The sequence below is a fragment of the Erinaceus europaeus genome, chromosome 18 (genome assembly GCF_950295315.1).
Source record: "Erinaceus europaeus chromosome 18, mEriEur2.1, whole genome shotgun sequence".
Lineage (NCBI taxonomy): Eukaryota > Metazoa > Chordata > Mammalia > Eulipotyphla > Erinaceidae > Erinaceus > Erinaceus europaeus.
Window position 1 is genome coordinate 54,586,572 of NC_080179.1, and position 25,443 is coordinate 54,612,014.

The 25,443-nt window shown below is 39.5% G+C and overlaps 1 protein-coding gene and 1 pseudogene across 3 annotated transcripts in view; one reads left to right on the forward strand and one right to left on the reverse strand.

Annotated features, from left to right (window-relative positions):
* DARS1 (aspartyl-tRNA synthetase 1) overlaps positions 1-25,443 on the reverse strand; it is a 70,436-nt gene that overhangs the window by 36,833 nt on the left and 8,160 nt on the right. For all 3 annotated transcript variants that reach the window (XM_060178048.1, XM_007525016.3, XM_060178049.1), the window contains 2 exons: positions 24,757-24,849; positions 19,322-19,424 (listed from right to left, as the gene is read on the reverse strand). In XM_060178048.1, the coding sequence (XP_060034031.1) occupies positions 19,322-19,424; positions 24,757-24,849 (196 nt within the window). The remainder of the gene's footprint in view (positions 1-19,321; positions 19,425-24,756; positions 24,850-25,443) is intronic.
* LOC132534350 (large ribosomal subunit protein eL15-like) lies at positions 12,907-13,820 on the forward strand (annotated as a pseudogene).

Here is a 25,443-nt window from a genome sequence, read left to right on the forward strand (position 1 = left end):
AATAACATTTAAAAAATCTCAAATCATCCTGGATATATACATAAAAGTCGGGTTTTAAATATCTCGAGGGCATGAATATACCAACCTTCCTATATAATCCTTTTAGTTGCTTCATTTTTACATGCAGTCAACCATGAGAAAATTTATCTTTCAAACAAATTGATTAAGCTAATGTGCTGAAGTGTCCTGTGGCACTTAAATGCAATGAGTAAGTCAACTTTATGGATTAGTATATTGATGAATTGGTATTACTAGGAAAGATAATTTGGGAAAAATAACTGACTCCATATTAAATTCAAATGTTGCTCTTAAAACACTTTAAGTCAGATGTTACTAGAGGTACAATGTAGTTACTAATGCAAAGCACCTCAGATTTAATATCTAAAGTAAATGCTAGGATAGTTATCTACTTAAGATATTAAAAATGACCTCATATTTTGCTTTTTAAATTATTAGAAAACCCCAGCTGGAACTATCTGGTCTGGTATTTTAAATAGTGGATTCCTTGCTTTTTTCCACCTGGTATTCAGCCAGAGGGAATAGAGTTCAGTGTAGGGCCTCACAGAATTAACATATAAATACCATTATTTCTCCCATTTTGTTGTGTGGGAGTCCACATGTTTCAAATGTCCAATCTCTATGGACAGCACTATTCAAAAGGAAACACCCTGAGAACAAGCAAGTGGTCCATAGGCACTTTTCTAGAACTAAAGATAATTACGAGCATTTCATTCATAAAATTTATCAAAGACAGGATAAAATTAAATGAAGATTAGGAATATCTTCTTTTTCATGGGCAAAAAAATTTTCTCATAAGGGTCTCCAAACCAAAGATTCTAGCAAAACAGTTCACTAAGTAAGTTACTATCTTATCAAAGTGTTACTAAATACTCATCTGAGTTACCTCATGCTTCACAGGCCCTCAATGTCTAAAGTAAACTAAAATCATTTATAAGTAAGAATTTCTGTTTTATACTTGGACTGGGTGTGATGTATAAAAATCAAAGAATTCGGGAAGGAGAGAAAGAGACAGGATGAAGGGGCATTGAGATCCTGTTGTGTCTTCTAGACACCAATCAAGGGGAGATGAAAGGTTGTGTGTGTGTTAAGGACTAGAATATAAACCATTAATCCAATTAAAATATACATATACACCAAAAAAAGAATTTTGCTTTACTTAACAAAATTCACTAGAATTTATGTCCATGTACTATTTTAAATAATACAAATCTGATAATACATTAAGCAATATAATGCAGTGTTTTCCATTTTTTATATTTTATTTATTTATTCCTTTTGTTGCCCTTGTTTTATTGCTGTAGTTATTATTGTTTTAGCTATTGATGTCGCTTGTTGTTTGACAGGACAGAGAAATGGAAAGAGAAGACGACAGAGGGGGAGAGGAAGACAAGACACCTGCAGACCTGCTTCAGTACTTGTGAAGCGACTCTCCTGCAGGTGGGGCGGGGGAGGCAGCTCGAACCAGGATCCTTATCCAGGTCATTGCGCTAGTGCCACCGGTGTTTAACCCGCTGCGCTACCGCCTGACTCCCCCATTTTTGTTTTTAAAACGATGTATTTATTTTAATGAGAGAGAAAGAACAAACCAGACCATCACTCTGGCATACGTAGTGTGGTGACTGAACCTAGGACTTAATAGATGCAAGTCCCATGCTTCAGCGGCGGGTTATGTGCACGAGGTGCGAAGCGCAAGGACCTGCGTAAGGATCCCAGTTTGAGTCCCCGGCTCCCCACCTACAAGGGGAGTCGTTTCACAGCAGGTCTGCAGCTATTTATCTTCCTCTCTCCCTCTCTATCTTCCCCTCTCCACGTTCACTTTGATAAGATAGTAACTTACTTATCGAACTATTTTGCTAGAATCTTTGGTTTGTAGACCCGTATGAGGGAAATTTTTGCCCATGAAAAAGAAGACATTTCTAATCTTCACTTAATTTTATCCTGTCTTTGATAAATTTTATAAATGAAATGCGTTTATCTTAGTACTAGAGAAGTGCCTACAGACAGCTTGCTTGTTCTCAAGGTGTTTCCATTTCTTTGTCCTATCCAACAACGATATCAATAACAACAATAATAACCACAACAATAAAACAAGGGCAATAAAAGGGAATAAATATATATATATAAAAAGGGGAGTGGGTGGTGGCGCACCTGGTTGAGTGCACACATTACAGTGTGCAAGGACCCAGCTTCCAGCCCCTGGTTCTCACCTGCAGGGGGAAAGCTTTGCAAGTGGTGAAGCAGTGTTGCAGGTGTCTATCTCTCTCCCTATACTATCACCCCCTCCCCTCTTGATTTCTGACTGTCTATCAAATAAACATTAAAAAATAAACAATATTAAAAAAAGGAAAAACAAAAGGGGGCAGGCGATTGCGCACCTGGTTAAACACACACACACACACACACACACACACACACACACACACACACACACACACACACACACACACACACACGTACAAGGACCTGGGTTCAAGCTCCGGGTCCCCTGCAGCTTCATGAGTGCCAAAGGAGAGCTGCAGGTATCTCCCTCTCTCTCTCTCTCTCTCTATCTCCCCTTCTGTCCATTTCTGTCTCTATCCAAAAAGAAAAAGAAAGAAAGAAAAGAAAAGAAAAGAAAAACAATGAGGGGCTAGGCAGTGGTGCGCCTGGTGAAGAGCACATACTACAATGCTTTAAGAATCGGGTTCATTAGCCAAAACCTGGAAGCAACCCAGGTGTCCAACAGATGAGTGGCTGAGCAAGTTGTGGTATATATACACAATGGAACACTACTCAGTTATTAAAAATAGTGATTTCTCTGTTTTCAGCAAGAGAAAACACTCCAGAACTGGAGTTCATGTATTGTACCAAAGTAAAAGATTCTGGGGTGGGTGGAAGGGAGAGTATAGGTCCTGGAAAAAGGGTTGTACTGTTATGTGGAAAACAGAAATGTCATGCATGTATAAACCATTGTATTTATTGTTGACTGTAAAACATTATACCCCAATAAAAAAGTTTTAAAAAAAATCAGGTTTAAGCCCCTGGTACCCAGTAGTGTGGGTGAGAACTACACTCTGAGGGGAAGCAATGCTGCAGTGTCTCTCCCCCCTCTCAATTTGTCTCTATCCAAAGTAAATAGACAATTTAAAAATAAAAGGAAATAATTTTTTAAATATTTATTTTCCCTTTTGTTGCCCTTGTTTTTTATTGTTGTTGTAGTTATTATTGTTGTTGTTATTGATGTCATCATTGTTAGGACAGAAAGAAATGGAGAGAAGAGGGGAAGACAGAGAGGGGGAGAGAAAGATAGACACCTGCAGACCTGCTTCACTACCTGTGAAGTGACTCCCCTGCTGGTGGGGAGCTGGGGGCTGGAATCAAGATCCTTACACTGGTCCTTGTGCTTCGTGAGACGTGTGCTTAACCTGCTGTGCTACTGCCCGACTTCCGAAATAATTACTTTGCTTGGTTATAATTATAGTATTAGTAGCTTGTTGCTCTATGCAGACAAAATTCATTTTTGATAAATTTGCTCATGTGGCACATGCTTTTTAAAAAATTATTTTACTGGAGGGAAATAATGGTTTACAGGACAGGTGTATGCACACAACTCCCACCACCCACCCAGGGTTTTCATCCTTGGCATAAGCTTTTAATTATCAAGATACCAACCAGTAACCCAATTCATCCAGCATGTCAGTATTTACTCTACAGTAAAACCTACATTTTTGAAGAACATGGATATTATTTGGCTTTGGTTGGCATGAACAAAGCTATAAATATGATAAAAATGCTAAGCAGAAGTCCTGAATTCATGCAGTAATTCTCTAAGTTTGCCTTTTAAATTATATGGAATAATAGCCTCATATAATTTAACATTGCCATCAAAATGTACACTAAAAAAAAAAATCACATACAAGAATTTCAACTTTCAAGGCTATTATCTCTGCCACTTCTTCCAAAAACAAACAAAAAAGGGATACCAAATAATGATCATAAAAACATGATTGAAGCTGACAAAAAAATGAGAATTTAATGAATAAAGCCAAAGTCTCTAAAATAAAGAGAATGTGATACAACACTTTAAAAGCTCAAAGAACTTTCCATGTTTTCAAGGATGAAGAATAATCTACGTTTCAGATATATCAAAAGAAAATGGAGAGCATGTTGGGCAGGGCTAGATAGCATAATGGTTATACAGAGACTCATGCCTGAGGCTTCAAAGTTCCAGGTTCAATCCCTGCACCACCATAAGCCAGAGTTGAGCAGTGCTCTGGTTAAAAAATAAGTAAATAGGAAGTCAGGCGGTGGCGCAGCGGGTTAAGTGCAGGTGGCGCAAAGTGCAGGGACCAGCGTAGAAACCCCGTTCGAGCCCCGGCTCCCCACCAGCAGGAGTCGCTTCCCAGGCGGTGAAGCAGGTCTGCAGGTGTCTATCTTTCTCTCCCCCCTCTGTCTTCCCCTTCTCTCTCCATTTCTCTCTGTCCTATCCAACAACGACATCAATAATAACTACAACAATAAAACAAGGGCAACAAAAGGGAATAAATATTTTTATAAAAAAGTAAATAAAATAAAATAATAAGATATTTAAAAAGAAAAAAAAAAAAGAAAATGGAGAGCATGTCCAAAGTGAAGGGTATATATCGGGAAGAAGTAAAAAAATCATATCATACACTGCAGGAAGAATAAGGTAATAGCTAAAATGATAGAATTCATTAGTCCAAACAAACAAAAGACATGAAGTAGGAATTATAAAGACAAGACTAAAAGGAGCTAAGTTTTTCCTGAGATAAATTATCTCTGGAAATTTCTTCTTCTTCTTCTTCTTCTTTTTTTTTTTTTGCCTCCAGGGTTATCGCTGGGGCTTGGTGCTGGCACTAAGAATCTACTGCTCCTAGAGGCCATTTTTTCCAATTTATTGGCTAGGATACAGAGAAAATGAAAGACAAGGGGAAGACAGAGAAGGGAAAGAAAGATAGAGACACCTGCAGATCTACTTCACCACTAGTGAAGTGACCCCCCCCCCCCGTAGGTGGGAGCCGGGGGCTTGAACTGGGATCCTTCCGCAAGTCCTTGAGCTTTGTACTGCATGCAGTTAACCCAGTGCACCACCATCTGACCCACAAATTTATTATTCTAAAAAATATATCAAGTTTATGCTACCACCATTTCCAACTAGCAGTAGTCTGCTAGCTTTATAAGGAAATGCTAGACAATCCTATCTTGTTTCCAATTTGGTTCTTTTACATTCTGTCAATACATACAAAACTAGCTTCTGTCTAAAATTCCTTAGGAAGAATGCTCCACTGCTCAGGAAACACTATATCCCTCTAACCCATGGGTTGTTTCCGCCTCCTCCTCTTCCGTCTCCTTCTCTTTCTTCCCTCTCTCCCTTTTCCTCTCCCTCTCAATATTTTACTTATCTACTTACTTATCTATTTTTAGCATAACCATTTTGCTATTTCGCTAGCTCATTACAAATATTTTTTAATTTGATAGAGACAGAAATTGAGAGGGATGGGGAAGGTAGAGAGGGAGGAAGATATCTGCAACACTACTTTACCACTCCTGAAGCATTCTCCCTGCAGGTGGGAACTCGGGGATTGAGCGCAGGTCCTTACAAGTTCTTTAGAATTTGTATTGCAAGTTCACTTGATTCATTATTACTTGGGAATAATACTAGTACACTGCAATGTAAAGAAAGTCTATTTTTGGGTGGGGGATATAGTATAATGGTTATACAGGGACCCTCATGCCCAAGGCTCCATGGTCCCAGGTTCAATCCCTGTACCACCATAAGCCAGAGCCGAGCAGTGCTCTGGTTAAAAAAATTAAATATATATATTTTTAATATTTATTCCCTTTTGTTGCCCTTGTTTTATTTATTATTGTTGTTGTTATTGATGTTGTTGTTGTTGGGTAGGACAGAGAGAAATGGAGAGAGGAGGGGAAAACAGAGAGGGGGAGAGAAAAATAGACACTTGCAGACCTGCTTCACCACCTGTGAAGCAACTTCCCTACGCTAACTCCCGACTCCCTATAAATAAATAATTTTGGTCCATACTCCCAGATGGATAAGGGATAGGAAAGCTTCCAATGGAGGGGATAGGATAGGGAACTCTGGTGGTGGGAACTGTATGAAACTGCACCCACTGGGAATCGGGCAGTAGCGCAGCAAGTTAAGCACAAGTGGCGCAAAGCCGCAAGGACCGGTGTTAAGGATACCGGTTTGAGCTCCTGGCTCCCCATCTGTAGGGGGGTCACTTCACAGGTAGTGAAGCAGGTCTGAAGGTGTCTGTCTTTCCCCCCCTCTGTCTTCCCTCCTCTCTCCATTTCTCTCTGTCCTATCCAACAATAACAACAATAACTACAATAAAACAACAAGGGTAACAAAAGGGAATAAAATATTTTAAAAAATAAAATAAAAAGAAATTGCACCCATTATCTTTCAATCTTGTTAATCATTATTAAACTACTAATAAAAAATCTAAACATTTCGACTTCCGGAGGCGGAGCTACGAGCAGCAGATCGCTTTCTCTCCTCTCCTCTCCTCTCCCGGATCAACTAGGAATACCAGAGGAGACCACCCGGACCGAAACAAGACAGGACTAGAATGACCACAGAAACCCAGTAAATCACCCGTGAGTACAAACACGCGTAGCTGGTGACAGAGAGGAGAGAGGGGCCTAAGGAGAGATTAAGTGACTGCTAACAGTTCAACAGTTTGTCAGTGGAGACACCACCTCCAGTCTGCTCCACCAACAAGGGGACAGCTGAAGGGAGGAAAGGACTCCCCAGAGACTCACCAAGTGCAACTCTGAGTCTCCATTGCTACTACCCTCAGAATCTGGAGCAGCAACAGGGAGGGACACCAGGGGACAGAGATCTAACCAGGAAACTCAGGAGAAGACCTATACCTTGGTGGCATAGCTGAGGGGCTATGAAAGTCTCTTTGCATAACCACTGGATTATCTCTGCCACACCCTGCTTTATCTCTTGGTCAGGAGTCAGTGATTAAGCTAAGAAGCCTATTGATAGTTTAAAAGCCCTCAGGCTCCCATAGCCTACAGGGGGAAAAAAAAAGGCTTTTACACCACTGAACTCCAACTCAGGGATTGAAAAAACTGTTAACTTATATAAAATGGTTAAAACAACAAGAAAAAATATTGGAGACTCGAACCAGGACAAGAGTCCAGCTAAAAGTCCTCCAGAGGGTGAAGCACAAAACAACGAGTTCAACATCCAAACATTAGCCAAGGAAATAATAACAGGAGTGAGTAAAGAATTTGAAAAAATTGTAATCAGAAATGCAGGAACAACAAATGAGAATATGGAAGAAAATTCTAATTATCTCATGGTTATTAGAGAGCTGAAAGCTGAAATTGCTGAGCTAAGAAGGCAACTAGCTGAACAAGCTAAAACAGTATCAGAGCAGGGCAACAAAATAGATGAACTCCAGAAAGCAGTAGAGGGCAGAGAGAATAGAATCAATGAGGCTGAAGACAGAATTAGCAAGATTGAGGATGAATTAGAGACAACTAAAAAAGAAGTAAGAGATCTCAAAAAGAGATTAAGAGATGCTGAAAACAACAACAGAGTCCTATGGGATGACTTCAAAAGAAACAATATACGCATTATTGGCTTACCAGAGGAAGAAAGAGAAGGGGAGGAAGAAAGCATTCTCCAGGCCATAATAGCTGAAAATTTCTCTAGTCTAGACAACACCAAAGACATAAAGATTCAAGAAGCCCAGAGGGTCCCAAACAGAATTAACCCAGACCTAAAGACACCAAGACATATCATACTTAGAATGGAAAGGAATAAGGATAAAGAAAGGATCCTCAAGGCTGCAAGAGAAAAACAAAGAGTCACCTACAAAGGAAAACCCATAAGATTAGCAGCAGACTTCTCCATACAAACACTACAGGCCAGAAGAGAATGGCAAGATATCTATCGAGTGCTCAATGAGAAAGGCTTTCAGCCAAGAATACTATATCCTGCTAGATTGTCATTCAGACTAGATGGAAGCATCAAAACCTTCTCAGACAAGCAACAGTTGAAGAAAGCAACCATCACCAAGCCTGCCCTGAAAGAAGTTCTGAAAGGTCTCCTATAAACAACCAGACCACCACAAATAGAACATATATCAAAACACTCTAAAACTCTACAAGAATGGCGTTAAAATATCTTCAATCTTTGATATCAATAAATGTGAATGGCCTGAATTCACCTATTAAAAGACACAGAGTAGGAAGATGGATCAGAAAACACAACCCAACAATATGTTGTCTACAGGAAACTCACCTAACGCAACAAGACAAACACAGACTTAAAGTGAAAGGATGGAAAACTATCATTCAAGCCAATGGCCCACAAAAAAGGGCAGGAACAGCTATTCTCATATCTGACATGATAGACTTGAAAATAGATAAGATTAAAAAAGATAGGAATGGACACTACTTAATGCTCAGAGGATCAGTCAATCAAGAGGACTTAACAATTATTAATATCTATGCACCCAATGAGAAGCCATCTAAATACATCAAACTTCTACTGAAAGAGCTACAACAATATATTAACAGTAACACAATCATAGTAGGGGACTTCAACACCCCACTATCTCAACTTGACAGATCATCCAGGAAGAAAATCAGTAAAGACATAGGGAGCTAAATGAAGAGATAGATAAACTAGAACTATTGGACATTTTCAGAGTCATTCATCCCAAGAAACTGGAATACACATTTTACTCAAATCCACATGGATCATTCTCAAGGATAGACCATATGTTAGGCCACAAAGACAGCATCAGTCTATTCAAGAGCACTGAAATCATCCCAAGCATCTTCTCAGACCACAGTGGAATTAAACTAACACTTAACAATCAACAAAAGATTAGTAACAGTGCCAAAATGTGGAAGCTCAACAGTACACTTCTTAACAACTTCTGGATCAAAGAGGAAATCAAGGAAGAAATCAAAATATTTCGTGAGTTCAATGAAAATGAAGACACAAGCTATCAAAATATTTGGGACACAGCTAAAGCAGTCCTAAGAGGGAAGTTCATAGCTATACAAGCACACATTAGGAAACAAGAAAAGGCACAAATAAACAGCCTGATTGCACATCTTAAAGACCTAGAAGAAGAACAACAAAGGAATCCTAAAGCAACCAGAAGGACAGAAATCACTAAAGTTAGGGCAGAAATAAATAACATTGAGAATAGGAAAACCATACAAAAGATCAATGAAAGTAAATGTTGGTTCTTCGAAAGAGTAAACAAAATCGACAAACCTTTCGCCAGACTCACAAAACAAAAAAGGGAGAAGACCCAAATAAATCGGATAGTAAATGAAAGAGGAGATATCACAACAGACATTGCAGAAATTCAACATATCATGCGAGGCTTCTATGAACAACTATATGCCACCAAGCTAGAGAACCTAGAAGAAATGAATGATTTCCTAGATACCTACCAACTTCCAAAACTAAGTAAAGAGGAAGTGGATAACATGAACAGGCCCATCACAGCTAATGAAATTGAAACAGTTATCAAAAATCTTCCCAAAAATAAAAGTCCTGGACCAGATGGTTTTACAAATGAATTCTACAAAACTTTCAAAGAAGAACTAATACCTCTACTTTTAAAAGTCTTCCAGAAGATTGAAGACACTGGAATACTCCCTGCCAGCTTCTATGAAGCCAACATCACCCTGATACCAAAAGCAGACAGGAACACAACCAAAAAAGAAAACTACAGACCAGTATCTCTGATGAACATAGATCGAAAATATTGAACAAAATTCTAGCCAACCGGATACAGCAGTATATCAAAAAAATTGTTCATCATGACCAAGTGGGGTTTATCCCAGGCATGCAAGGTTGTTTTAATATACGTAAATCAATCAATGTGATCCACCACATCAACAAAAGCAAGACCAAAAACCACATGGTCATATCAATAGATGCAGAGAAAGCCTTTGACAAAATACAACATCCCTTTATGATCAAAACACTACAAAAAATAGGAATAGATGGAAAATTCCTGAAGATAGTGGAGTCTATATATAGCAAACCTACAGCCAACATCATACTCAATGGTGAAAAAATGGAAGCATTTCCCCTCAGATCAGGTACTAGACAGGGCTGCCCACTTTCACCATTACTATTCAACATAGTGTTGGAAGTTCTTGCCATAGCAATCAGGTAGGAGCAAGGAATTAAAGGCATACAGATTGGAAGAGAAGAAGTCAAACTCTCCTTATTTGCAGATGACATGATAGTATACACAGAAAAACCTAAGGAATCCCGCAAGAAGCTTTTGGAAATCATCAGGCAATACAGTCAGGTGTCAGGCTATAAAATTAACATTCAAAAGTCAGTGGCATTCCTCTATGCAAACACTAAGTTAGAAGAAATTGAAATCCAGAAATCAGTTCCTTTTTCTATAGCAACAAAAACAATAAAATATCTAGGAGTAAACCTATCCAAAGAAGTGAAAGACTTGTATACTGAAAATTATGAGTCACTACTCAAAGAAATTGAAAAAGACACAAAGAAGTGGAAAGGTATTCCATGTTCATGGGTTGGAAGAATTAACATCATCAAAATGAATATATTACCCAGAGACATCTACAAATTTAATGCTATCCCCATCAAGATCCCAAGCACATTTTTTAGGAGAATAGAAAAAATGCTACAAATGTTTATCTGGAACCAGAAAAGACCTAGAATTGCCAAAACAATCTTGAGAAAAAAGAACAGAACCGGAGGCATCACACTGCCAGATCTCAAACTGTATTATAGGGCCATTGTCATCAAAACTGCTTGGTACTGGAACATGAACAGACACACTGACCAGTGGAATAGAATTGAGAGCCCAGAAATGAGGCCCCACACGTATGGACATCTAATCTTTGACAAAGGGGCCCAGACTTTTATATGGGGGAAGCAGAGTCTCTTCAACAAATGGTGTTGGAAACAATGGGTTGAAACATGCAGAAGAATGAAACTGAATCACTGTATTTCACCAAATACAAAAGTAAATTCCAAGTGGATCAAGGACTTGGATGTTAGATCAGAAACTATCAGATACTTAGAGGAAAATATTGGAAGAACTTTTTTCCGCATAAATTTTAAAGACATTTTCAATGAAACAAATCCAATTACAAGGAAGACTAAGGCAAGTATAAACCTATGGGACTACATCAAATTAAAAAGCTTCTTCACAGCAAAAGAAACCACTACCCAAATCAAGAGACCCCTCACAGAGTGGGAGAAGATCTTTACATGTCATACATCAGATAAGAGTTTAATAACCAACATATATAAAGAGCTTGCCAGACTCAACAACAAGACAACAAATGACCCCATCCAAAAATGGGGGGAGGACTGGACAGAATATTCACCACTGAAGAGATCCAAAAGGCCGAGAAACACATGAAAAAATGCTCCAAGTCTCTGATTGTCAGAGAAATGCAAATCAAGACAACAATGAGATATCACTTCACTCCTGTGAGAATGTCACACATCAGAAAAGGTAACAGCAGCAAATGCTGGAGAGGGTGTGGGGTCAAAGGAACCCTCCTGCACTGCTGGTGGGAATGTCAATTGGTCCAACCTCTGTGGAGAACAGTCTGGAGAACTCTCAGAAGGCTAGAAATGGACCTACCCTATGACCCTGCAATTCCCCTCCTGGGGATATATCCTAAGGAACCCAACACATCCATCCAAAAAGATCTGTGTACACATATGTTCTTGGCAGCACAACTTGTAATAGCCAAAACCTGGAAACAACCCAGGTGTCCAACAACAGATGAGTGGCTGAGCAAGTTGTGGTATATATACACAATGGAATACTACTCAGCTGTAAAAAATGGTGACTTTACCGTGTTCAGCCGATCTTGGATGGACCTTGAAAAAATCATGTTAAGTGAAATAAGTCAGAAACAGAAGGATGAATACGGGATGATCTCACTCTCAGGCCTAAGCTGAAAAACAAGATTAGAAAAGAAAACACAAGTCGAACCTGAAATGGAATTGGAGTATTACACCAAAGTAAAAGACTCTGGGGTGGGTGGGTGGGGAGAATACAGGTCCATGAAAAATGATGAATGAAATAGTGGGGGTTGTATTATTAAATGGGAATATGGGGAATGTTATGCATGTAAAAAAAAAAAAAAAAAAGAAGTAGAAACGCAAAGCAGAAATTGACTGAGTTTGGAGTATGGCACCAAAGTAAGAAAGCAGAAGTACACTAGAGTTTTCAGTGAGTACCTCCCTAATACTTCCTCTCCACTTTTCCAAGCTTTGGGTCCATGATTGCTCAACAATTTGTTTGGCTTTGTATGTTAACTCTCTTTTCAGTCACCAGGTTCCAGGTGTCATCAGGATGCCGGCCAGACTTCCCTGGATTGAAGACCCCACCAAAATGTCCTGGAGCTCAGCTTCCCCAGAGACACACCCTACTAGGGAAAGAGAGAGGCAGACTGGGAGTATGAACCGACCAGTCAACGCCCATGTTCAGCGGGGAAGCAATTACAGAAGCCAGACCTTCTACCTTCTGCAACCCACAATGACCCTGGGTCCATGCTCCCAGAGGCATAGAGAATGGGAAAGCTATCGGGGGAGGGGGTGGGATATGGAGATTGGGTGGTGGGAATTGTGTGGAATTGTACCCCTCCTACCCTATGGTTTTGTTAATTAATCCTTTCTTAAATAAAAAAAAAAAACAAGGAAAAAAAAATCTAAACATTTTTTATATTAACATTTTGATAGGACAGAGAAATTTGAGAATGGAGGGGGAGAAAGGAAGAGAGACACCTGCAGCACTGCTTTACCACTGGTGAAGCTTAGTTCTTGCAAGTGGGAACTGGGGTTTTAAACCTGGGTCTTTGTGCATAGAAATGTGTGCGACCCTGCGCCCCACCCAGTCGGACAAAGCCCAAAGGCTGGGCTACAAGGCCTAGCAAGGTTACGTCATATATCAGATTCGTGTCCGCTGTGGTGGCCACAAACATCCAGTTCCCAAGGGTGCAACCTATGGTAAGCCCACCCATCATGGAGTCAACCAGCTGAAGTTTGCACAGAGCCTTTAGTCTGTTGCTGAGGAGCGAACTGGACACCACTGTGGGGCTCTGAGAGTCCTGAATTCTTACTGGGTGGGTGAAGATTCCACATACAAGTTCTTTGAGGTTATCCTTATTGATCCATTCCATAAAGCTATCAGAAGAAATCCTGACACCCAATGGATCACCAAACCAGTCCATAGCACAGGGAGATGCGGGGGTGACATCCGCAGGACACAAGAGCCACGGCCTTGGAAAGGGCCACAAGTTCCACCACACCACACCATTGGTGGTTCTCGCCGTGAGGCTTGGAGAAGGCGCAATACTCTCCAGCTCTACCGTTACTGCTAATAAGTATTGTTTGCAAAAACAAAAACAACACCTTACCTAATAAACAATTTAGGACAATCAAAAAAAGGAAAAAAAAAAAAAAGAAATGAGTGTGCGCCACCACCCAGACCTGCTTTTTTTTTTAAAGATCAATAAGGAATTAGGTATTGGTAATATCCTTTGCTTATTTTATTTATCTATTTATTTTTGGAGCAGGACAGAAAAACATTGAAAGGCAAGGGGAAGAAAGAGAAGGAAAGAGAGATGCAGCCCAGCTTCACTGCTTGTGAAGCTTTCTCCCTATAGGTGGGGACTGGGGACTGGAACCTGGGTCCTTATGCACTGTAATGTATGTGGTCAACCCAGCACCACCCTCTGCTCTTTTCTTTTCTCTCTTTCTTATTTATTTAAATATTTTTAGTTAGTTATTATTGAATAGAGACAGAAATTGAGAGGGGAGAGGGAGAGAGACAGACACCTGCAGCCCTACTTAACCACTTGCAAAGCTTTCCCCTTGCAGGTGGGAACCAGAGGCTTGAACCCAAGTCCTTGCACACTGTAAAGTGAGCGCTTAACCAGGTGCACCACCAGGCCCCTAGTTTATTTATCACAGAGGTAGGAGGAGAGAAAGAATCAGAGCATCACTCTGGTACATGTGCTACCAGGGACAGAACACAGAACCTCATGCTTGTAAGTCCAATGCTTTATCCACTGCACCACATCCTGGACCACTGTTCTTGATTTTCTTTAAAAAAAAAAAAAAAAAAAAGGGAGGGGGTCTGGGTAGTGACACACCTGGTTGTGTGCATGTTACAATATATACAAGGACCTGGGTTCAAGCCCAGGGTCCCCACCTGCAGGGGGAAAGCTTTACAAATGGTTCTGAAACAGGGTTGAAGGTGTCTCTACTTTTGTCCCTTTCTGTCACCCCCTTCCCTCTTGATTTCTGGCTGTCTCTATCAAATAGAGATAATTAAAAATATTTTTTAAAAAGGTACTATGATCTCACCTACTGGTGGAATTTAACAAACAATTAACAGAAAGGGAAAACAAAATCAAACTTGAACTGACTGTCCTACATTGCACCAAAGTAAAGGACTCTGGGGGAAGAAGGGCATAGAAATGGCACTGGATCCTGGTGTGATCCACTCAGGATCTACCCAGAGGGCACAATGGTGGAAAAGGACTGAAGTTAGTAAGTTGGCAGTGAAAGGGTTTTACAGATACCTATCACAAGTAGATTAAGAAATTGTACCTAAACTTAGTCATGAGAGTTTTCATTTTCCACAAGGTAGCAAAAGCTATTAATATATTTAGTATTAATTACTCAGGCCGGATACCTTAATATTAGTGCCAAAAAACTAAATAATTTTAACCTATCACATTTAAGCCTATTGTATACAATTGGCTCCATTCACAAGTATAAACCAGTAAAAGGCTTTAGTTTTATTTATTTTTATTTATTTTAAAAGATTTTATTTATTTACTGATGAGAAAGGAGAGAAAGAACCAGACATCACTCTGGCATATGTGCTGCAGGGGCCCAAACGCAGGACCTCATGCTTGAGAGTCCAGCGCTCCATCCACTGCAGCACCTCCTGGACCACAGGCTTTAGTTTTATAATCTACAATAGCTCTATTATGAAATCATCTTTTTCCACACTTACTAAAATTGTATTATGTCCAATTTTTAAGGGGCTAAAAATAGTTATGTGATATTTGCTTTGAAAAGAAAAAAATTCAACTTACAATGTAATTTTTCAGCCTGAATTTCATCTAGTTCTTGAGAATTATGAAAGCTAAGCTAAAATCATCTAAATTCTGTCTTCAAGAGGGATCATCTTTACATTATTCCATTTAAATGAAAGCCTTTCTTTAATTTATATATTATGAGAGTGCTGGTGGATAAAATTCTGTTGGAAATAAACATTTGCATGCAACTTGTCCACTAGGAAGCTTTGGTTTACATTAGATATAGTTGATTGCTGTTAGTTAGTCAAGTCCAGGGATTTCTGAGAAGATTGAGAATAATAAGATATACCATAAGAATATCTGCTGGCTGTTTAAATACATTTTTATAAAGATACCAATCAATATGCATTGATTACCTTCTTGTCAGTAGAATGCCTCTCAGTGACTCTTTTTTTTTTTTGGTACTAGAGCTCTGCTCAGCTCTGGCTTACGGTGGAGCAGGGAATTGAACCTGGGACTCAGGAGCCTCAGGAAGGAAAGTCTCTTTGCATAACCATTACTATCTACTCTCAGTGACTATAAAAGATTAAGTGCACCTCACCAATGTACCCTGGAACCTCACTTTTCCAGAGCCCTGCCCCACTAGAGAAAAACAGAAACAGGCTGGGAATATGGACTGACCCGCCAACACCCATGTCCAGCAGAGAAACAATTATAGAAGCCAGACCTTCCATCTTCAACACCCCATAATGATCCTGACTCAATACTCCCAAAGGGATAAAGAATAGGAAAGCTTCCAATAGAGTGGATGGGATATGAAACTCTGGTGGTAGGAATTGTACCACTCTTATCCTATAATCTTGTTGATCATTATTAAATCAATTAAAAAAAAAAATTACGGGAGTCAGGTGGTAGTGCAGCTGGTTAAGTGCAGGTGGCGCAAAGCCAAGGACCGGCATAGGATCCAGGCAGGTTCAACCCCTGGCTCCCCACCTGCACTTGACAAGCTATAAAGCAGGTCTGCAGATGTCTATCTTTCTCTCCCCCTCCTCTCTCCATTTCTCCGTCCTATCCAACAACAAAGACATCAATAATAACTATAACAATAAAATAACAAGGGCAACAAAAGGAAATAAATAAATAAATATTTTTTAAAAGATTAAGTGGGATTAAAAAAATTTTAGACTAGAATCTTTAGGAATATAACATTAAGGTTATGGAATATTTTTGTAGCAAATATGTACATAAATAGCACCTTCATTTTTTTTCAACTTTTAGAACAATTTAATATGGTACATAAAATAAAAAGCCATAAAGATGATTACTTTTTAAAATTAATTTCCCTGAAGAGGGATACTTTATTTTTATTTATTTATTTTTACTAGTGCACTGCTTAGCTCTGGCTTATACTGGTGCAGGGGATTGAACCTGGGACTTCAGAGCCTCAGGGATGAGAGTCTGTTTGCATAGCCATTATGCTATCTACTCCAGCCCATAATGATTATCTGTACACTGAATTTCACATTTTCCTAGTAGTCTCTAGTACATTTACTATAATTTAACATATTTCTGTACTTTCTAGGGTTTTACAGAATGTTCTCAGTGTTGATCAAGTTTAATTCTAGGGACCAAGTTTAGACCTTACTTTATAGGATTCAGATCACACTTTAAAAGAATTAGATGATACATAAGGGTCCTCAGATCACACTTTAAAAGAATTAGATGATACATAAGGGTCCTGGTTCTAGCCAAGGACCCAGGTCCTTGTGCATTGTAATGTGTGCACTCAACCAGGTGCGACACCACCTGGCCCCGGGAATAAATAAATATTAAAAGAAAAAAAAAGAATTAGGTGATAGTTACAGCCACCATCATTCTCACATTTATAAACTAGTAATATTAATCAATGAATTGATTAATCAGTATTCTGGGCGGTAGACTTGGGAGCATAAGATCTCAAGTTCAATCCCTGGCAAAATATGTGCCAGGATAATGTGCTGTTTTTCTCTTCTGTTAGTCAATAAATAACTCTTTAAAAAAAGGGGGGGGGGCGCAAAGTGCAAGGACCCGTGTAAGGATCCCTTTTCGAGCCCCCGGCCCCCCCACCTGCAGGGGAGTCGCTTCACAGGCGGTGAAGCAGGTCTGCAGGTGTCTCTTTCTCTCCCCCTCTCTGTCTTTCCCTCCTCTCTCCTTTTCTCTCTGTCCTATCCAGCAACAATGACAACAATAATAACTACAACAACAACAAAAAAACAAGAGCAACAAAAAGAGAAAATAAATAAATATTTTTTTAAAAAGGGGGGGACTGGGTGGTGGTGCACATGCTACAGTGCTCAAGGATACCAGGTACAAGCTCCCGGTCCCCACCTGCAGGGGGAAGGCTTTGCAAGTGGTGAAGCAGTGCTGCAGGGGGTTTCTCTGTCTCTCTCTTTTTAAAATGCCTCTCTCCCTCTCTAACAATCCCCCCTTCCCTCTCCATTTCTGGCTGCCTGTATCCAATAAATAAATAAAGATAATGACAGAAAAAAAAATTAAAAACATTTATTTACTTATTTATTCCCTTTTGTTGCCCTTGTTTTATTATTGTAATTATTATTGTTGTTATTGATGTTGCTGTTGGATAGGAGAGAAATCGAGCAAGGAAGCCAGAGAGGGGGAGAGAAAGACAGCTGCAAACATGCTTCACCGCCTGTGAAGTGACTCCCCTGCAGATGGGGAGCCAGGGGCTCAAACCTGGATCTTTATGCTGGTCCTTGTGTTTTGTGTCACCTGCGCTTAACCTGCTGCACTACCGACTGACTCCTGCCCAAAAAATTTTTTAAGTGGGTGTGGTGATGGCACACCAGGTTGGAATGTACATGTTACTATGTGCAAGGACCCAGGTTCAACCCTGCTCCCTACCTGCCAAAGGGTTTGGGGGAGGAGATGCTTCACAAGTGGTGATACAGGTCTGCAGCTGTCTGTCTTTCTCTTTCCCTCTCTGTCTCCCCTTCCATGTTAAATTTTTCTGTCCAAATAGTAAGAAGGGAAAAAAAAAAGTAAAAAAAGAAAAATAATCATAGTGGTGGTAATGTTATGATAAAAAGGTGAATTTGATAAATCTGTAAAGTCAGCTGCTGAACATCTGACTTGTAAAACAATGTGTGCATGAGGTGGGCATGTTCAAACATAAATTAGGCTATAAAATCAGATGATTTTCAGTTTCTTTCTGCAATTGGTAAGTGTATTTTTAGTAGCCCATCTTGGTATACAATTAAAGAATAAAGTCAACAAGAAGAAAAACAAAACATGACACTTATTTTAAGACTGAATTTCTTTTAAAAAAACACTTAAGCCTCTAACTTAAAATGTAGAGGTTGTTGTATTTGGGAGATAGCATACTGGTTATACAAAAGACATTCATGCTCTGATGTCCCAAGTTTAATACCAACACCACCATAAACAAGAGCTGAGCTATGTATTATGTTATTTCTGTGCTTCTCACTTATTATTAAAAATATAAAGTAACATAAAATGTATAAGTTGTCTATTTCTCCAAGTTCTCCTTGACCTTTGTTATGGAAATAAAATTCTGATTATATTGAGAAGTACACACAAAACAAAACTAACACTATCACTACTTTAGCTTCATAGACTATACAATCATTATAATATCTCTATATCCTGCTTCTTGCAATGTAAACAAAACAACATGCTTTAATAGGTATGCTGAAACAGACAGTAATATGGGGGGATGGGAAGAACAATTTTCACTTCATTTTTTAAAACTTTGGCTGTCAAAGCTCAAAGCTGTAGTATGCTATAACATGTGTTTTTATTCCTTATGGAGAGAATCATTTGTAACTACATTCTTTTATTTTATATACTTAGAAAACTTGTTGCTTAATATGCAAATCTCAAACTGGAGCAGGAGGAAATGAAGCTCAACAAACAACAAAATAAAGTTGCTCTGTTATGTTGAGGCTGTCAGGCTTTTTGTTCACTACTTGAAAGTAAATGTGACTTGTCTATAGAGTGCTGCTTCAGCAGTTCCAAATGAATTTTGGGCCTGTGCACCATATTTTCTCCTTTGTAAGTTTAACGTATTCAGCAACATTGAACGGACAATTTAAATAACTAGATTTTTAAACAAACGAAGCATTGATGTTAATGTATGAAAATGGTCCAATCCTTGGGAGTCTTGGTTCCCACCATTGTTTATTCTGACAACAGGATATAATTGCTTACTTACTTGGCAGCAAATTTAACCATCTGCTTGCTTGCATGGTCTCCTACCGCCACAAGAGCCTGGACATTAAATTGCTGCTGACGTAGAACTAGGAAACACTGCTTTCCTGAATAAGACGGGAAGAACACAAGGGTATTAAGGACTTCCAACTTATGGTTGCTTATTTCTTTTCTTTTCTTTTTTGGCTCTTTATTTTCAATGTGGACCCAAATTGAAAATGTTCAGAAGTTACATACACATGCACACTCACTTCCCATGGACAAAATACTCATATTCAACTGATAAATCTTAAAGAAACCTAAATATTTACATGCTTAGTAACAACACACTGCCATATCATATCATTTACTTTCTACCAAACTTCACTTTAGAAAGCATTTAGATTGGGAGCAGGCAGTGGCCTACTTGGTTAAGTGCTCACATTACAGTGCACAAGGACCCAGGCTCAAGGTCCTGGTTCTCACCTGCAGGGGGGGAAAGCTTCAAAAGTGGTGAAGCAGGGCTGAAAGTGTCTCTCACCCTATCTCCCTCTCCCTTCTCAATTTCTCTCTGTCTCGATGCAACAGTAAATAAATAAATATTATTTAAAGAAAAGCATTTAGATTAAGAGGTTAGTTTAATATTTACTTATATATTTATTTTGAATAGAGACAGAGAAACTGAGAGAGAAGGGGAAGATAGAGAGAGAAAGAAACCTGTAGCACTGCTTCACCATAAAATCCCCCCACACACACACACACAGGCGGGTTAACAGGTTAGTTTCTTTCATGTTCTATTTTTCTTTTATCATCTCCATAATTCCTTTTTTCCTCCTTTTCTTTCTTTCTTATTTATTTATTTATTTATTTCCTCCAGGGTTATTGCTGGGCTTGGTGCCTGCACCATGAATCCACTGTTCCTGGAGGCCATTTTCCCCCCTTTTGTTGCCCTTGTTGTTGTAGCCTCATTGTGGTTTTTATTATTGCCATTGTTGATGTTGTTCGTTGTTGGATAGGACAGAAAGAAATGGAGAGAGGAGGGGAAGACAGAGAGGGGGAGAGAAAGATAGACACCTGCAGACCTGCTTCACCGCCTGTGAAGCGACTCCCCTGCAGGTGGGGAGCCGGGGCTCAAACCGGGATCCTTACGCCGGTCCTTACGCTTTGTGCCATATGCGCTTAACCCACTGCGCCACCACCCTACCCCCTTATTTATTTTTTTTATGGGACTGAACCTAGGATGTTGGGGCCTCAGGTATGACAGTCTCTTTGTATAATCACTCTACTATCTGCCCTTGTCCTCATCTCACTAATTCTTTATCCTTAAAACTTCATACAATTTACTTTGTGTAAAATATCATTCCCTTTATGTTCTATAACCCATCCTATTTCTATATATTCTGGGTTTATTGATTCCCCCTTCAGTTCAAATTGTTGTTCCTTGAAGAATCATGTCCAATAGCAAGGAAAACAAAAACAAAAATAAACCAATGGGACTACATTAAACAGAAAGGCTTCTTGTATAGCCAAAGGAACTATCTCCAAACCAGAATGACACTGGGTGGGAAAGGATCTTTACATGCCATATATAGGTCAGAAGGCTGACAGTCAAAATATAAAAAAATCTCATAAAAACTCAGCAGCAATCACAAAAAATAACTGTTAAAAAAATAGGGGGGGAGTCGGGCTGTAGCGCAGCGGGTTAAGCGCAGGTGGCGCAAAGCACAAGGACCGACATAAGGATCCCGGTTCGAACCCCGGCTCCCCACCTGCAGGGGAGTCGCTTCACAGGCGGTGAAGCAGGTCTGCAGGTGTCTATCTTTCTCTCCTCCTCTCTGTCTTCCCCTCCTCTCTCCATTTCTCTCTGTCCTATCCAACAACGACAACAACAATAATAACTACAACAATAAAACAACAAGGGCAACAAAAGGGAATAAATAAATAAATAAAATAAATATTAAAAAAAAAAAATAGGGGGGAGTTGGGCGGTAGCACAGAGGGTTGCGAAGTGCAAGGACCAGTGTAAGGATCCCAGTTCGAGCCCTCGGCTCCCCACCTGCAGGGGAGTCATTTCACAGGTGGTGAAGCAGATCTTCAGGTGTCTGTCTCCCCCCTCTGTCTTCCCCTCCTCTCTCTCCACTTCTCTCTGTCCTATCCAACGACAGCAGCAACAACAACAATAATAATAACCATAACAATGATAAAACAACAAGGGCAACAAAAGGGGAAAAAATGGTCTCCTGGAGCAGTATATTCGTGGTGCAGGTACCAAGCCCTGGCAATATCCCTGGAGGCAAAAAAAAAAAAAAAAAAAGGGAAAAGGGGGCTGGGTGGTGGTACACCTGGTTGAGTGCACATGTTACAATGTGCAAGTTCGAGCCCTTCATCCTCATTTACAGAGAGAAAGCTTTGCAGTGGTGAAGCAGGGCTACAGGTGTCTTTCTGCCTCTCTCCATCTCTATCACCCCCTTCCCTCTTGATTTCTGGTTGTCTCTATCGAATAAATAAATAAAAATAATTTAAAAATTAAAAAAATGGCAGTAAGACAGGAACAAAATTTTTACTAAAGAAGAAATCCGATGACCGGCAGACATATGAAAAAATGTTTAATCACTGATTATTAGAGAAATGCAAATGAAGACAACAAAATAGCATTTTATACCTGTAAAAATGCCATATATTAGAAAGGACAGAAACAACAAGTGCTAGTGAGGATGTATGGAAAGAGAAACAGTTCTACACTTCCACTTGGTAGAAACATTCATTGGTTCCACTCCTGTGGAAGAGTCTGGAGGTTCCTCAGAAAGCCAGAAATGAATCTACCTTATGATTCAGAAATTCCTCTAAAAATAAAAACTTTTGTGAAAAATGTCAATAGATGGTGAAATACTTAGTGTGAAATACTTAGTGTGTTAATTTAACATGTGCACAACCCAGGTTTGAGCCTGGCCACCACGCCACTGAAGGAAGCTTTGTTGCTGTGATCATCTCTTTATCTCTCTTGCTAAAAATTTAAAAAAAAAAAAAAAAAGAGGAAAGAAAGGAAGGAACGAAGAGAAAAATTCAACAGATTAGAGAGGAATGGAATGAAATACTGAGGGCAAAACTGAGTATATTCTAAATCTCCAGTATATAAGAAATGTACTAGCACAAATATAGCCAGATCAATAAGGCATAAGAAATAACTGAGACTAGATCCTATTAGAGAAAAGACATTCTAATTTTAGATGGAATTCAGGGGATTAAAAAAACTTAGCAAAAATGGCACTGCATACTAAACTATAGAAAATAGGTGACAAAAACTTCCTATGTTAAAAAGTATAGGGGGGCTGGGTGGTACGCAGTGGGTTAAGCACACATGGCGCAAAGCACAAGGACTGGCGGAGGATTCTGGTTTGAGCCCTGGGCTCCCTGTGTAGTAGGATCACTTCACAAGTGGTGAAGCAGGTCTGCAGGTGTCTTTCTCGCCTTCACCCCACCCCCCATCTTCCTCTCCTCTCTCGATCTCTATCTGTCCTATCCAACGACAATAACAGTGATAAACAACAAGGACAACAAAATGGAAAAAAAATAGCCACCAGGAACAGTGGATTCATAGTGCAGGCACTGAGCCCCAGCAATAACCCTGGAGGCAAAAAAAAAAAAAGTATAGAACACTTATATACAAAATAAATAGATAAATAAATCAGGGAAAAATATTTGCTGAATAGTACAGAACCTATAATTTAGTATGTTTACTAAAAATATCTTTGTCATTTATGAGTAAAGAATATCAGGATACATGGTCTGGGAGATGGCGCAGTGGATAAAGCATCAGACTGTCAAACATGAGGTCTTGAGTTCAATACCTGGCAGCATATGTACCAGAGTAATATCTGGCTCTTTCTCCTTCTCCTTCTATCCTTCTCATTAATTAATAAATAAAATCTTTTTAAAAAGATTTATAAGGAGTCAGATGGTAGCACAGCTGGTTAAGTGCACGTGGCGCAAAGCACAAGGACCAGTCTAAGGATTCCGGTTTGAGTCCTCGGCTCTCCACCTGCAGGGGAGTCGCTTCACAGGCAGTGAAGCAGGTCTGCAGGTATCTATCTTTCTCTCTCCTGTTTTCCTTTCCTCTCTCCATTTTTCTCTGTCCTGTCTAACAATAATGACATCAATAATAATAAAAATAATAACTACAACAATGAAAAAAAACAAGGGTAACAAAAGGGAAAATAAATAAAAAAGAAAAAAAATATTTATTTTCATAGCTGAATGATACTCGTGGCTCTAGCATAGCATGTGGTGGTGCTGGGGATTGAACATAGCACTTTTTGAGTCTCAAGCATGCAAATCAGGCACTACCACTGCATATTCCCTTGGTGCAGGGTCAAATTATGTATACAAATATACTATAGGAACTTAAATAAAAGACTTAATAAAAGACTTACAAAAGTAGGTGCTGCTGCCAGAGATGTGGTGTAGTGGGTAATGTGCTGGGCTTTTAAGCATGAGGTCTCAGGTTTAACGCCCAACACTGTACAAACCAGTGTGATGCTCTGGTTCTCTCTTTTTCTACCACCATTGCACACGCACACGCACTTTTTTTTTTTTCTTTTTTACGAGAGCACTACTTAGCTCTGGCTTATGGTGGTGCAGGGGATTGAACCTGGGACTTTGGAGCCTCAGGCATGAGAGTCAGTTTGCATAACTATTATGCTATCTACCCCTGCCAAAACACATGTTTTTGTTTGGTCATTGCCTGGGTAATGGATGAAAGAAACCATTGCACTCATATCCATAAAGTCCCAAATTCAATTTCTAGCATTGCATATGTCCTAGTTATCTCTCTCTCTCTCATTAATTAATTAATTTTTTAGAGTCTATGAAGAATTTGCAAGATAAAGAATGTTCATTACATGGGGCTGGGAGAGAACTCAGCCAGTCAGCACATGACTGAGATCTGAATCCTGGTGCCATATAAGAGAACTACATACAAGGGAAAGCTGCACAGATGGAAGAGGTACTGTGTTCTCTCTCCCTTTTTTAAATTTATTTTTTATATTTACTTACTTATTTTCCCTTTTGTTGCCCTTGTTGTTTCTATTTTTGTTGTAGTTATTGTTGTTATTGATTTTGTCGTTGTTAGGACAGAGAGAAATGGAGAGAGGAGGGGAAGACAGAGAGGGGGAGAGAAAGATAGCTGCAGACCTGCTTCACTGCCTGTGAAGCGACTCTCCTACAGGTGGGGAGTGGGGGCTCGAACCAGGATCCTTAGGCCGGTCCTTGTGCCTTGTGCCACATGTGCTTAACCAGCTGCACTACCGCCCAACTTCCCTCTCTCCCCTTTTTAATTGCAAATTTAAAAGTCTAGAACACTGAAATCATGCATGCATGAGACCCTTGTGCTATCACAGAAAATGTCTACTGCAAAACAAAAAGTTCATAGTAAAGGGGCCTTATTCATTAAATCAATCTTACCTTTAGCTCTGCTTGTATGGACCCTTGCACGCATCCAAACAACTTCATCAGCTTTTTGTACTGTCAGGTCTCTAACTCGAACCAAAACCCTATCTGCAGCAAATAAACAAAACAATTTCATAATTCAGAATAAAAAGGTCATCATTATTTTGGTTTGTTGACAGTGTTAAGTACTTGGTATTATCTTAAGTAAATTGCAATCTCAGACAACATATTTATAAGGCCAAATAGAACTGCCCTATACCTGTGGTGGCCTAAGTAGACATGTCCTATTTGTTACAATTAATTCTCAGGACACAGTACCTGATTCAAGAAAGGGCATGTTACTCAAATTGAGACAATGTCTTTCTCTGACTCAAAATATCATAAACTGGAAATAAAGCTCTTCCTTGGGGTTTCCTTGTTGAGACAGCAAAGGCCCAGGGTTACAACTACCATTCTACTCACCATATGAATTTTTAGGACAAGAGGATGAGGGCAATAATACAAAGGAAGTAAGAGTCAAGAGGTAGAAACAGTGGTCCTGGAGATGGTGCAGTGGTTAAGCTTTGGACTCTCAAGCATGAGGATCCGAGTTTGATCCCCAGAAGCACATGTGCCAGAGTGATGTCTGGTTCTTTCTCTCTCCTCTTATCTTTCTCATAAATAAATAAAATCTTTTAAAGAAAAAAAAGAGAGGTGGAAACA